Genomic DNA, 14,763 nt, shown 5'->3' on the forward strand with positions numbered 1-14,763 from the left:
TGTGCATTAAGCTATCTCAAGTAATGTTATAGATTTTCAGACTTCAGCAAGGATACCAGTCTTACTGGGCGACTAGTACGATCAGTCAGCATTACGCCTCGGCTACTTCTTCCTACGGTTTTTCACACCGGAAGGTACGTTATCAAGCGGCGATGCAGAGAGGGTGTCAGCTCATCTCTTTAGGTAGGACTTGATTGCTTTTGTCTGCAAATTTCTAAATACAAAAGATTGGATTAAATGTCTGAGCGAAGCATGCTCATTGCATGCTTGAACTGTTATGCTGACTGTGCGATAATTCTCGCACCTGTCAACTCTTGCAGTCTTCCAATTTGTGCGCATGATATTTTTCCGAAAGTCAGATGGTATATTGCCAGACTTATACATTCTAAACACCAACGTGGATAGTCGTTGTGTTACTTCCCCTAATGATTTTAGAAATTCTGATGGAACGTTATCGATCACTTCTACTTTCTTTAATCTTAAGTTCTCCAAAGCTCTCTTAAATTCTGATTCTAATACTGGAGCTCCCATACCTTCTAAATCGACTCCTGTTTCTTCTTTATTACATCAGATAAATCTTCTCCATCATAGAGGCCTTCGGTGTAGTCTTTCCACCTACCCTCTCTCGCCTCTGCATTTAACAATGGAATTTTGGTTACACTCTTAATTTTACCACCCTTGCTTTTAATTTAACCGATGCTTGTTTTGACTTTCCTGTATGCTGAGCCAGTCCTTCAGACTATCATTTCTTTTTCGATTTCTTCACATTTTTCATACAGACATTTCGTTTTAGCTTCCCTGCACTTCCTACTTATTTCATTGCTCAGCGACTTGTTTTTCCGTATTCCTGAATTACTCTAAATATTTTCGTACGTGGCTGAAAGCTCAGTTACTTAACACGTTGTGAACTAACGCTATGATCTGATTGCAAGATAGTACGATCGTTGACTACTTTCAGATGTTCACTTATGCCCCCTGTTGTTACGTTGTACAAGTTAAGCGATATCTCTCTTTCTCTTGTTTCATTCTTTTAAAGAAACTGTAGTGAGATAGCGTTACGGTAGCATTTCTTGTGGCAAAACTTTAGGCAGAGGAGGCATTTTTTTTTATCCAGGGCATGTTTCAGGATATATATCTGCATGTAATCCGAATTTAATAGAAGGATCACTAGCCTACAGTGTGCACTGGCACTGCTGTATTTTTCGCTTCCTAAGGGCAAATACTGCCCGTTAATTCTGTCTCATAATTTATCGGGATAGTATTAATTATTAAAAAATTTTAAACATTGGCCTTTATTTTCTCGAGTGAATACATGTGTACAAACACGTAGTAAAATATTTCGAAGATGACACATAGAGCTTATTTACATCAGCCATTTTGGGTTTTTTTCCCTTATAAGTAACAAATAACGTGGAAAACAAGTTTACTTTTCCACTTCGAGACAAGTTTTTCATTGTTAAAAAGTATTTGAATGAACATTTTTTCCTCTACTTCTGATCTTATTTGTGCATAGTGTAGGAGTTTCTTTGTCCTGACACTGTGTAGCCATATTGACTTTTCGCTTTCAGGTATTTGGCTTCTTTTGCGGAAACACAAACACACGAAAAATATTCAAGGCCACATCACGCACGCTTCACAAAGGTTCACGTTGACTTGACAAGCAATAAAATAGAGATTAAGAAGCCTCAGAAGTACAAAATGAAGAAGTATAACTTGAGTGAGCTTGGAGGCAATAGGTTAACTTACGCTGTTAAGAGACGACGCCATGTCACACCAGTGTCAACGTCAAAACTTACTACCTGAGAATCCTTTACGTTGACATTCCTTTCCGTTCCGTCTATGTGAATGCTGTCATTTGAAAAGCATTGTGCGATTTTTGGCGTTCCGTTACGTGGCATGACGTCCACTGTGAGCAGATCTTTATGTGTATCCCACCCAAGTTTAGCAAACTGTGCGGTGGTTTGCGAACAAGTGTATGACCTTACATTTTCATACAAGATGTGCATCAACTTTCTTCATGTACTGCACATATTCTTGTTGTACCTCACTGAAATCATTCCTCATTCTCCATAAAAACCGTTAATATTATGTCACCCTGATCCCAAAAGACAATCGACATTTGTTTCTCCGTGGACTGGACAATCTTTTATTCTTTCTCCTTCGTCGAAATACGACTCCGTCAATTTCTTTTGTGACTTATGTCGAACGAGAGGTGTACGCCTCGTTTGGATCACAATCTTTGCTAAATTTCCACACGTTTTTGAAAGCACTGCGGAAGGTTGGTGGCTGCTGTTTCCTACCTGTTCAAGTCGAATCGGTTAACAATGGCGCTACCCAAATTTTGCAAACTTTTGAGCAAACAGTTTACCTTTACCACTAATTGCGCTTTGTTTAACAATGGAAAGCTTCAGACTTCCTCAGCTCATACCAGAAACGTCTGAAAAGTTGGAACTGATGTGACAAATCAACTAAGAAGAGTATTCGTAATCCTTGCATGAACACGAACCATTTTCACCTGCAGCAGATCGGGAAGTCTCTCAGAGTCCGTTGTATAGCAATACTGACCGCTGTCCCAAACACGTGTTACCACTTCCTTCACTTTCAGCATACAGGAATTATTTCAGAGTCTTTTGTTTGGCAATACTGACCATTTTCTCAAACAACTAAGTGTTACTACATGTTGCGAGAACGTACTGATATTTACACACACTGTAGAAGACGAGGTCTCACATTATTACTTTGAAGATAACAGCGATCCGATGTTTGACAATATGTGAAAAGAAAAATTGTCTATGATCGCACATTTTTGTTTTATACAATGACCTGCTTCGATCTATACGATAACGATCAGACTGAGTGTCTCCTTCAAGTTATTAAATGAGACAAATAAAATTTATAGTGATGGCTGGCATCGTCACATAGCATGAAAACATGATAAAATTATAATAAACCCTCATGCCCCGTACTGTAGAGCTGTGTTAGCACGCTATCATGTACTTTAAGATTGCGCATACTATTTGATTAGGTGGATTAGTGGTTAGTAATGCATGGGTGCCGACTACCTGCAAGTATATCGCAAGTACAGTAATATTACAGCTTGTTTCAAGAAACGCTCTGCAACGCTACGTGCAAGCAATCCCTCTTTCTGTCAATTACACCACCGTGTTCGCTGCTCAGCCGTAAAGTAACGTCACACAGCGATATACATTTCACTGCTTTTGCCTTTACGGTCGCAGTACACTTGTCAGGGCAGAATGTTCATGGGAAGTTACACAATTTCAAAACTGAAGCGGAAAATTGAACTGACCGACTCTTCCAACTCTGCTTCTAAACAATTAGACAGTTACGAAGATATACATGTATTTCACATTGCAAAAAGAATAATTTTATTTATTTTTTGAAAGAGATAAAATGAAACGTTGCGTAATGGACAGCTGTTGCAGGCTGGTGGGGGAGTGACACGACCCCTGACTCTGGCCGCCACGATACCCTTCCTGCTGTACCAGACTGGCATGTTCTGCGTCTTCGGGCAGATGGTAACCGACCAGGTAAGTGCTGCGTTTAACCATACTGATTGTTTCCTGTTTCATCACTGACTATTCTGATATCTATATTAAAGAGTAATTTGATGGATGTAACCGCCGCTAAAGTGATAGCAACACCATGGAATGGAAACGCAATACAGCGTATGAAAGGGTTCTTCTATAACGCTTTACGCCTGGGCAGGGGTTGTAGAGATGGTCTATTACGTTACAAAACTTTCGCTGTCATACGCCTTTGGCACTAATAGTTAGCGTTTTTGTATCATGTTCAATGACAAGAACGATAGCGATATTCAAGAAAGTGATATAATTACAAACAATGAAATCAGCGATATAAAGAATATTTTGTCAGGAAGACATCAAGTGGCGTTATCGCCAAACTTCTGTATTGGGAAGTCTGATATGACAAATATACGCGGATTGCAAATTGGGAAGATTAGCAATTTCAAACAAACTACACCATCAGACATTGTTTGCATTTGATGTAATTTTGGGAACTCTAAAATTTCGTGGAGTTTGAATGTATTGGGACACGGCGTGGAAAATGCAGTTATATTTTGACACTATGTACAGAGGCAGGTAGTTTCAACCGAGCACCTTGTTAACAACATGGATATACAACCTCACAATAACGACACGTCTTATAAAGTTCGAATTGTATGTGTATACCGTCCTGCGTAACACAAGTCCTGAGTTACCAGCAGAGAAAGAGTTAGCAGTTCATGAGGCAATGATCCCATTTGCAGGAAAGCTGTCTGTGAAGCAGTATGTGGGGGACAAGCCAACTTCATGATATATTAAAATATACGTTGTGTCTTGTTGCTCACTAATCAGATTTGATGGCTTCAGTGACTCCACTTCATCGTGACGATATTAAAACTACAAGTAATATTTCTGCGAACATATACTAGGAATCATTTACTTTGTGTTGTGTGACAGGTAGCATGATAATCACACATTTTCTCCGCAATTAAAACACTTCCGACTGATAACTGTATACCGAAATAAATGGGCTTCTGGGTTGCAGCAAATCATAAGCACATACTTACAACCGTTGGCTTAAGGAAAGTGACTTATGTCATTAGATTTGAACTTAAGGTTAATTTTAACATACTTAATAAATCAATTCCCCACACTTTCTCTAGAGTAATAGGCTACCTGTTTACATGATTCTACAATCAACACGTTGATTATATCATTCAGATGTGCTTAGACAGACACATTACTTTAGCTTTCTTTCGACTCTTTAATTCGTGCTAAGTAGATGAGTGATCTCTTACCTTTTATACTCGCGTGCTTATTCAAATATCCTTAGTGTGTGACGCTGCAGTCATCTCAGTGTGCTGTAAAATACATGCAAAAGGCTCAGCTCTTACACGTTTAGCCACAGAGTTCTTACAGAAATCGACACGATCGCTTTCTTCTTTATATATTCACCTGTCAGTTCAGTTAATCGATTTTTCATCCTTTCAAGATGTACCCCCATTACATGTATATTATCAGAGAACAGTAGCATTTCCACAGGACCAAAGAGAGCACCATTCGCCGTCAACATTATTATTGTAGGTATAGGAACTAGGCCTAAGCACAATGAGAAAGACAGGAGAGTACTGCAAATGTTAGAATAAGGAAAGGTTCTCATAAAAGTATAATTAAAAATAATGTTAGTATATTTCATCAAAATATTGGGAGTTTAAAGAATAAAGTAGATGAGCTTCTGGTTTGTTTAGAAGATTTAGAAGCTGAGAATGAAATAGATATACTATGCCTGTCTGAGCATCACATTGTTACTGATATGGATAAGGTAAATGTAAGTGGATATAAGCTCTCTGCACATGTAATGACAGAAAACATGGAGAAAGGAGGAGTTGCCATATATGTCAAAAGTTATCATTGTGCAAAAAGTATAGAAACAAAAAAGTTTTGTGTAGAGAAACATATAGAAGCATGTGCCTGTGAGCTTAAATTAAATAAAGGCACATTTATAATTGTAACTGTATATAGGTCCCCATCAGGAAATTTTCATCTATTTCTGAAAAATTTGGACTCATTGTTGTGCTATCTGTCAGACAGGGGGAAGCAAATTATTATTTGTGGGGACTTCAATGTAGATTCTCTGAAAGAGGGTAATAGGAAAAACTTGAAGTATTACTCGGTTCTTTCAATTTGACACCTGTTATTGATTTTCCTACTCGGGTGGTAAAGGATAGCAGCTCACTGATAGATAACTTCTTTATAGACCAAGATACGTTTAACCAGATAAATGCTCAGCCTGTTGAGAATGGTCTTTCTGATCATGGTGCACAGCTAGTTACAATATATGACATAGCTCCATTCAGCAATACTAAACAGTCCTCCAAAGTAGTACGTTCAGTCAACGATTTAACAATTGCAAATTTCAGGGGAAGCCTACAGCAGTTAGACTGGGATGAGGTGTACCGTGAACTTGATGCCAATTTAAAATATAATTTATTTCATGACATTTTTGTAAATGCATTTGAAAACTGCTTCCCCAAGAAAATAGTTAAATATACTCGTAAGAAACCTTGTAACGAACCATGGCTTACTAAGGGTATAAAAATATCTTGTAACCGGAAAAGGGAAATGTATCTGACAGCAAGAAAGAGTAGTGACCCAGAAACTATCAAACATTATAAAAACTACTGTGTTTTATTAAGAAAAGTTATTAAAAAATCCAGGAGTATGTGTATCATGTCTGAAATCAGCAACTCTGATAATAAAATTAAAACAATTTGGAATATTATTAAAAGAGAAACAGGTCAACCAAGAGCAGAGGAAGACAGTATTACCATCAAATTGAATGAAAACTTTACGAACAAAAAGTCAGAAGTTGAAAATTTTTTTAATAATCATTTTCTAAATGTTGTGGATATAGTAGGATCCAGGTGTTCATTAGAAGATGCTAGGCTATTAATGGAAGAGGCCATACCTATGCAATTTGATACAATTGAAATCTCACCCACTTCTCCCTCTGAAATTAGGAAAATAATAAACTTGCTTAAAAGCAAAAACTCACATGGAATTGATGGCATTTCCAGCAAAATACTAAAAGCTTGTTCTCAACAGATAAGTAAGGTTCTCAGCCACCTGTGTAATAGCTCTCTGGAACAGGGCATTTTCCCTGATAGACTGAAATATGCTATTGTTATACCTTTGCATAAAAAGGGGGATAGATCTGATGTCAACAATTACCGTCCAATCTCCCTTCTAACAGCTTTATCCAAAATTTTTGAGAAAGTAATGTATTCAAGAGCAGCTTCACATATATGTAAAAATGAAGTACTAACAAAATGTCAGTTTGGTTTCCAGAAAGGTTTTTCAACAGAAAATGCCATATATGCTTTCACCAGTCAAATTTTGAATGATCTGAATAACCGAACACCACCCATTGGGATTTTTTGAGATCTCTCAAAGGCTTTTGATTGTGTAAATCATGAAATTCTGCTACACAAGCTCAAGTATTGTGGCATGAGTGGGACAGTGCACAAATGGTTTAATTCGTACCTAACAGGAAGAGTGCAGAAAGTTGAAATAAGTAGTTCTCATAACATGCAAAGATCAGCACAGTCCTCAAACTGGGGAACTATCAAGAATGGGGTTCCACAAGGGTCAGTGTTGGGTCCTTTGTTGTTCTTATTCTATATTAATGACTTGCCATTCTATATTCATGAAGAGGCAAAGTTAGTTCTCTTTGCTGATGATACAAGTATAGTAATCACAACTGACAAACAAGAATTAACTGATGAAATTGTCAATACTATCTTTCAGAAAATTACTAAGTGGTTCCTTGTAAACGGACTCTCACTGAATTTTGATAAGACACAGTACATATAGTTCCGTATATTGAATGGTATGATGCCATTAATAAATATAGACCTTAATCAGAAGCATATAGCTAAGGTAGAATATTTCAAATTTTTAGGTGTGTCCATTGATGAGAGATTAAAATGGAAGAAACACATTGATGATCTGCTGAAACGTTTGAGTTCAGCTACTTATGCAATAAGGGTCATTGCAAATTTTGGTGATAAACATCTTAGTAAATTAGCTTACTACGCCTATTTTCACTCATTGCTTTCATATGGCATCATATTTTGGGGTAATTCATCACTGAGGAATAAAGTATTTATTGCACAAAAGCGTGTAATCAGAATAATAGCTGGAGTCCACCCAAGATCATCCTGCAGACATTTATTTAAGGATCTAGGGATATTCACAGTAGCTTCTCAGTATATATACTCTCTTATGAAATTTGTTATTAACAACCAAACCCAATTCAAAAGTAATAGCAGTGTGCATAACTACAGTACTAGGAGAAAGGATGATCTTCACTATTCAAGATTAAATCTAACTTTGGCACAGAAAGGGGTGAATTATAGTGGCACTAAAGTCTTTGGTCACTTACCAAATAGTATCAAAAGTCTGACAGATAACCAACAAGTATTTAAGAAGAAATTAAAAGAATTTCTGAATGACAACTCCTTCTACTCCATAGAGGAATTTTTAGATACAAATTAAGAAAAAAAAGAAAAAGCAAAAGAAAAATATTAAAAAAATAAAAAAATAAAGAAAAACAAAAAACACAAACAAAATAAAGTTGTTATATTAACTTAAGTATGTTGTTAAATAAACCTAATTATGTCATGTATTGGAAAATTCGACTCATTCCACATCATTACGAAATATCGTATTCATGATCCATGGAACTAGTATTAATTTAATCTAATCTAATCTAATCTAATCTATTTAGATAACTCGCCTAGCATCTTTGTTTTTCCAGGGTTTATCACGCCTTGGAGAATTCCAATGAATCGTGTTCTGTGTGTGAAGTTCTATCCCGTGTCCTTATTCTACTGTTGCCCGTTCCCCCCATTATTAAGGGCTGGTGCTCTTTATTCAATGCTCTATAATGCACTCGTGGTCGATAAGACATTAAACCCTTTACCCAAAGCCCATGGAAGTGGGTAAATGCCCTCCATTATCTGGCCAAGACTAACATTCTGTTTTTACAAACCTTTTGACCCGTCAAGCTGATTCCAGCTTTTCCTTTAGTTCTTGGCTTACATCCCTCCCGTGAATACTATCTGTCAAAGTTCATCCATATATTCCTCAAACCGGCGGTGGCAAAACAGGTGACCTAAATAGTGGCACTGCCATGCTGGTACATGGTAAACTTGTCATTTTGTCGCAGAACAGCATCCCTATGACGACGGATAGTACAAAGTTCTAATAATCATCTCCAAAAACTTGTCAGATAAATAATTTTTGTTTGATCGTCAGGACATGTCTAAAGTACTTGTAGATCCTGATGTCCCAGTTCCAGAGTTCTCTTGCCAGCCGTATACCCATTCTTAGAAAGAGCTGGAATATTACCGTCACGTGACGAAGAGAACAGTCACACATACATGATCTTTCCGGATTCTCCAGCAGTACCTCCATTCTGTTTCAGAGCGAGGAACTGATGATCTCTGCATTCAGATGCAGATGGAACGAGAGTGACGCCCGTTTTAGACACAGCCTGCTTATCTTCATGGCGATGGTAAATCGACCTCTAGAGATCACTGTTGGCAAAACCTGCAAACTCTCCAGAGAGATGTTCCTGCAGGTTGGTAAGGATGTGTCTTTCTTCTGGAAGAAATAAAGACAATTGTATAACGCAAGTCAGCCACTTTTCTCCATAGACTTAAGGTCGTTTTCACCTACTTAGGACACTTATTAGACATAACTCCAAACTTACATTACCTCTCACTTTAGAAATGGAAAGGTTGCTTGAAGCAATCTTAAATTACGACTGGTGGCATGCTTCTGGTCTGAAGTGAGTAAATCCTCCAGCTCTAATAGACTTTAGGTTTAAAAGAAATACAGTATTTCGTTTGGGGAGGTGACGAAATATCATAATTCTAGCATACTGAATCTCTCTAAGAGAGTTTAGGGTTAAAAGAAATATTTCATTTGAGGAGGTAACGAAATATCATAATTCTAGCATACTGAATCTATGTTAACAGCTTTTATTTCAAAACTTTCGGAAACACTCAAAATTGCTTTTTCGACTTGTATATCACTCAGCATAAAATATCAGATATTGTTACTACATCAGAATATTCCAAGGCTAAGGATGAAACTAGTGAATATTTATTTGCATCGAAGAATTACAATCACTAAACGCAGTTTGTACTACCTGCTACTCTGAAAATGGTATGACCACTGGTATGCTACAGAATTTGGGATAGCGCCTCGTGTCTGTAGAGCTGAACTGGAGAAAGATGGAGAGGCCATGTTCACCAGATACTACCAAAGATTTAAAAACACAGACGTTAATATGTTTTCGATATAGCAGTGTCAGAAAATAAGTGTGAGAAATAGAATTTAATAGAATTTTTTTATAGCAGTCCATGTATACACAGCAGTGGCAGTAAATTTTAATCCATCCATAAAGCTACACTGGCCTATTTAATAATAAAAAGCAAAGAAATAGTGATTTCCGATTATTTCAATGTAGAATTTCTTGTGTTTTCTTGTTAAAGTATGCAGTCAGAAACACTACTACTCAATTTCATTCCTACTGCATACTTTCAAAGGGCTGCTAATTAAACCAAAACAGCCACTGATAACATGTTTATAGGTAAGTCAAAATGATCAAAATAATTATTAAAACAATAGTATTTGTACTCAGTAGGTGACCTCTTAAACCATGCTATGCCAATTTCTATGTCAAATCTAAATACTGATGAGGATATAAAGTCTATAAACCAAAATTCAGAGAGGTAGACGATAAACAAAAATTCGTTACTCAAGGAATAAAATAATCTTGTAATGCAAGAGGTAATTATGTCTGTCAGTCAGAAACAGCTTTGAAGTTGATGCTATAGCTCTTTACGAATCACACTTCAAAAATACTGAAGAAAGTAAACACTGAAGAAAGTAATATAAACTTAACTATAAAAAAATTTCAGATCAAGTAAAAAATAAATACAGTGTGAGATACAGTGGAGGAGGAGACTAATAGGAGGAGGAGTAGACATCTTTGTGAGTAAATGATGCAATGGTAACAAGTGTGTGCAGCATAGAAAAACTTCATAGCTGATATGGAGCAGATTGGATTACTAGATTCAATAGATGCTGTGTTGAAATATCTCCAACCAGCGATTCTAAAATCCTTCTACAATATTAATATGATGCTCACTAAAACAGAAGAAGTAATTTTCACCATAAAATGTTTAAAATAAAAAAATAATCTTGTAATTACAGTAAACTATCAAGGAAGTTAGTGGAAGAATGTTGTTCTGAGTATAGCGGTGTATTACCAGTTGGCTGAAATAACTGAAGCTAAGACCCTGTTTACGAAAGGAAATAACCAAGTGCCATCAAACGCACATTCGATTCACTTTTGCAAGCATCCTATAAAATTTTAGAGAAATAATATACTTTTAAAGTGACAAATTTCATTTCCAAGAGGTCTCAATACTGAGACACCTGTTTGTGCATGGAACAAGAATGTCTTTGCCTCGTGAGGGAGTAAACTGCTAGTTACAGATATATCACATCATCTGTCAAAAGGATTTCATTATACAAATCACAAAGCGTTTTTAAGTAAAGTGTAATACTGTAATATTATGGTGTCATTGAAATTTATGAATAATGGTTCAAGTCAAGGAAAAAGGGGTGACACTACGAAAGAGCCCGACATTAAGGTATTAGTCAACCATAATCTAACTAAGAAATTAATACAAGCAGTGTCTTACAAGGTTTTGTCCTTATTTTATAATGTGGGTACTAATTACCTTTTCAGTAAGGTTATCAGATTCAAAATCTGTTTCATTGAAGATTAAACAAACAATCTGAGAAACAGAAAATTAATTACAGTCTTAGAAACAGCTGTTAATAAAATTTTCATGAACATTTTCTACCCATTTCTTCCTCATAAAAAATCGAAAAGACACATTACACATAGGTAATTCTTTCTACCAAGCACATACTTAATACATAATGATAAGCACATAGAATAGGTTGATAGTGTCAAATTTTTGGTATTGTAGTTTGATAATATATTTAGTTGGGAGGAGCATAGCAAAATCTCTGGAACATCTAAAGGAACATTTATTTGCAATATGGTTGTTGTCAGATATGGATAATATAAAAATAAAAAAGCTGGCATACTTTGTTTACCTTCAATCCACGATGTCATATAAGGTCATATTTTGGGCTAATTCATCTAGTCCATGGTCACAGGTGTATAATACAACTAATGTTTTATGTGAATTCCATAGTGTCCTGCAGATAAGTGCTCCAGAAACTATGAGTAATAAGTGAAGCTTCCCAGTATATTTAATATTTAATGAAATTAAATTATTACCTTATTTTCTAGCTGACAACTCAGTTCATGCAATCAATGCTAGAAATAAATACTAAACGTCATACTCTTGGGTCCTGAGAGGTGTCCATTATTTAGGAATACTCATTTACAGTATCACACTAGCAGCCATCTAAAGGTGGGTTTATAATGTATAAAATTTAAGAACGTGTAAATAGTTTATTGGGGCGAAATCTTTCTCCTACATAAAGGATTTATTAGTAGAACTGGCTGATGTAAAAACTACTAAAGTTAAATGGAGAATTTTGCGCACCTTCATTGTAGGATGCTGACTGCAAGTACTGAAGAAACTGCATTATACTGGATGGACAATTTTAAAACATAATGGGGAATAACAGGGGATAGAGGTGAGATAAGGTAAAATGTTTTAGATAAAATTTGTAGATGAAAAATATGGTAAACAATGTTACTAGTGGCTGCGGTCTTGAACCTACTTTTCAAGGCGATTTGAAGGGTAAAGTGATGTTTTTTAAATGGGAAGATTAACATTTGATTTAAGCTTGGAAAAGACTGCAAAATTTAACATATAAAATGATACATTGTTCAAGGTCATCAGAAGGATCAGTGAATGTCAAATAAGCAAATATGTTTTTAATTCTAGTAGGGAGTACATCAGAATAGAGGAAGGATACAGCAATACACAATTTTATATACAAATTAGAAGGTGCATAAGGGGTCGAGTATCATTAACAATAACGATGATATTAAAATTAATTACTGAAGGTCATTCCAAGGTTCCATTTTGTTTCATAGAAATCCCGTGTTTGTGACTTTGGATTTGAAAATAGCCAAGAGAGATTCGAACTTCCAGCTTCAATTAATGTGTTTATTGTCAGAAACAAATACTTCACAATGTATAAATATTATTTTGACGTGTGCAAGACAGAACAACATAATTAAACGTAGGCCTTTGTTTTGCAAGTCGTCAGGTAAGTCCTCTTTCCTGTAATTCCACAGGATGTCCCTTCAGATTTCCATCTACCACTGTATTTTTCTGTATCACTCCTATATTTAATCTCTACTAGAACTAAAAAATATTTCTGTATTTGACCTTCATTGAACCTTGTGATGACCTTGCATAATGTATCATTTTATATGTAACATTTGCGCTCTTTTCAAAATTTAAATCTAATATTAGGATTCCCACTTAACTTCCAAATCACCTTAAAAATTACATTCGATGTCATGGCCATTAATAACAATGTGTGACCCTCTTTGCCACCTACAACTTTTATCTGAAACCTTTTGCTGCATCTCTTCTCTATCCCCAGTTATTACACATTATGGATTAAAGCGGTCCATCCTGTATATTCAGTTAAGTGCGACAAGTCTAATACTTGCTTTTAAATAGAAATGTGTTTCAAACTTTTTGTACTTATATTACATCATTTTGGACTATTTCATTTAGGGCTGTGAAAGGAACATTAGCATATCTGTTCTTTTGTAAGTATGTACTATGTATTTTTATTTTATGACATGTTCAGCATGCTTGAGGACTTCCCCACTATGTAGCTATGGAACGAAATTCTTTTATAACTATCTGCATATAATCTACTTATCTATCATATTACATTTCGAGAAGAACTATGGGATTTTAGAAAGATTGCGTTTTGATATCAAGTTCTGTGGTGATGAAGTAGAGGGCAGTATACTTCGCTTTCTGATTAAATTTATTCCCTTTTCTGTTATGTGTGTTCTTTTTTTTTCTCTGCTTGATTTAAATTTTATCAATAGCAAAGAGACTACATTCCACTGAATAGATAGGGAAATTTTGAAAAATATAGAAAAAGAGCTAGTGACGATCTTCCAGCGTATAAGGGTCAGAGAAGTTTTAATGAACGTATGTAGATTTTTATATGCCACCTCCAACTTTTATTTGAAACCTTTTGCTGTATCTCTTCTCTATACCCAGTTATTTCCTTGACAGAAGTGAATACAGGAAGTTTTTTTGGTTGTCCTCTGTTGAGACCCTTAAAATTGCTAAGTCTTTAAACCATCTTCGAGACAGTGCACTAACTCATTATTTCCTTTACAGGTGCTGAACGGATCATACACAATGTTCAACATGTTTTATCAAGTTCATAGTACTTCGTGAAATATTGGCACTGGCTGTGTTCCAGAAGGAGTCAACTCTTCAGTTCGTAATTCAGGAAACCACTCCAATCCCACGACACACCACGACTATAAATTCCTGGTAGTTAGCAATAGATTTCATGCTTCACTTGTATGTGTACTTCACTTGATGGAATGATGTTCAGACCAATTTGTGAAATTAAGTTTTATAATCAGTAGCAGGCAATTAAATATATTTTGAAAAAGCTCCTTCAGTAGTGTCAAGTTCTTTGGGTCATGAAATAAGTTAACAAATCTTAATTTTTAATGTGTATGGTTGTAGCACATACGTTTTGTTATTATTCGTTGTCCATAGTGATGAATTCGGCGCAGTTGTACTTTCACAGATGATAAATGTACTTACAAGATGTGGAACGAACATAAAAATCAGAACTGGAAGTTTATTTAAGAGCAAAAATATCTTCTCCAGTATGGTCCAGAATTGACACATTTTCCGCAGTGTCTGTGAGTTGCTTGACAATGAAAGCTATTATTTTGTCGAATATAAGTTCAACACTGCAAAGGTCTCCCGCTCTCTTTTCCTTACCGACATCAATATTATCAGTCAAGTTTGGTCCTACACTTAATGAATCGCAAGTAGGGGCGTATATGGGAACTCTGGCTATCCGTCCTGGGCAAGGTCCTAATGGAAGTAGTTTATTGTTACCTTGCTTCGACTTATTCTATACTTTCAAGCATGTATTTAGGATATGTGGA

At 35.9% G+C, this 14,763-nt stretch overlaps 1 protein-coding gene across 1 annotated transcript in view; it reads left to right on the forward strand.

The window, feature by feature from the left end:
- The window catches only part of LOC126222426 (uncharacterized), a 41,193-nt gene extending 36,703 nt beyond the window's left edge, over positions 1–4,490 (forward strand). The window contains exons 6-7 of the mRNA XM_049942184.1: positions 3,444–3,548; positions 4,482–4,490. Of these exons, the coding sequence (XP_049798141.1) occupies positions 3,444–3,548; positions 4,482–4,490 (114 nt within the window). The remainder of the gene's footprint in view (positions 1–3,443; positions 3,549–4,481) is intronic.
- Positions 4,491–14,763: the final 10,273 nt, after the last annotated feature.

Source organism: Schistocerca nitens, chromosome 1 (genome assembly GCF_023898315.1).
Source record: "Schistocerca nitens isolate TAMUIC-IGC-003100 chromosome 1, iqSchNite1.1, whole genome shotgun sequence".
NCBI lineage: Eukaryota > Metazoa > Arthropoda > Insecta > Orthoptera > Acrididae > Schistocerca > Schistocerca nitens.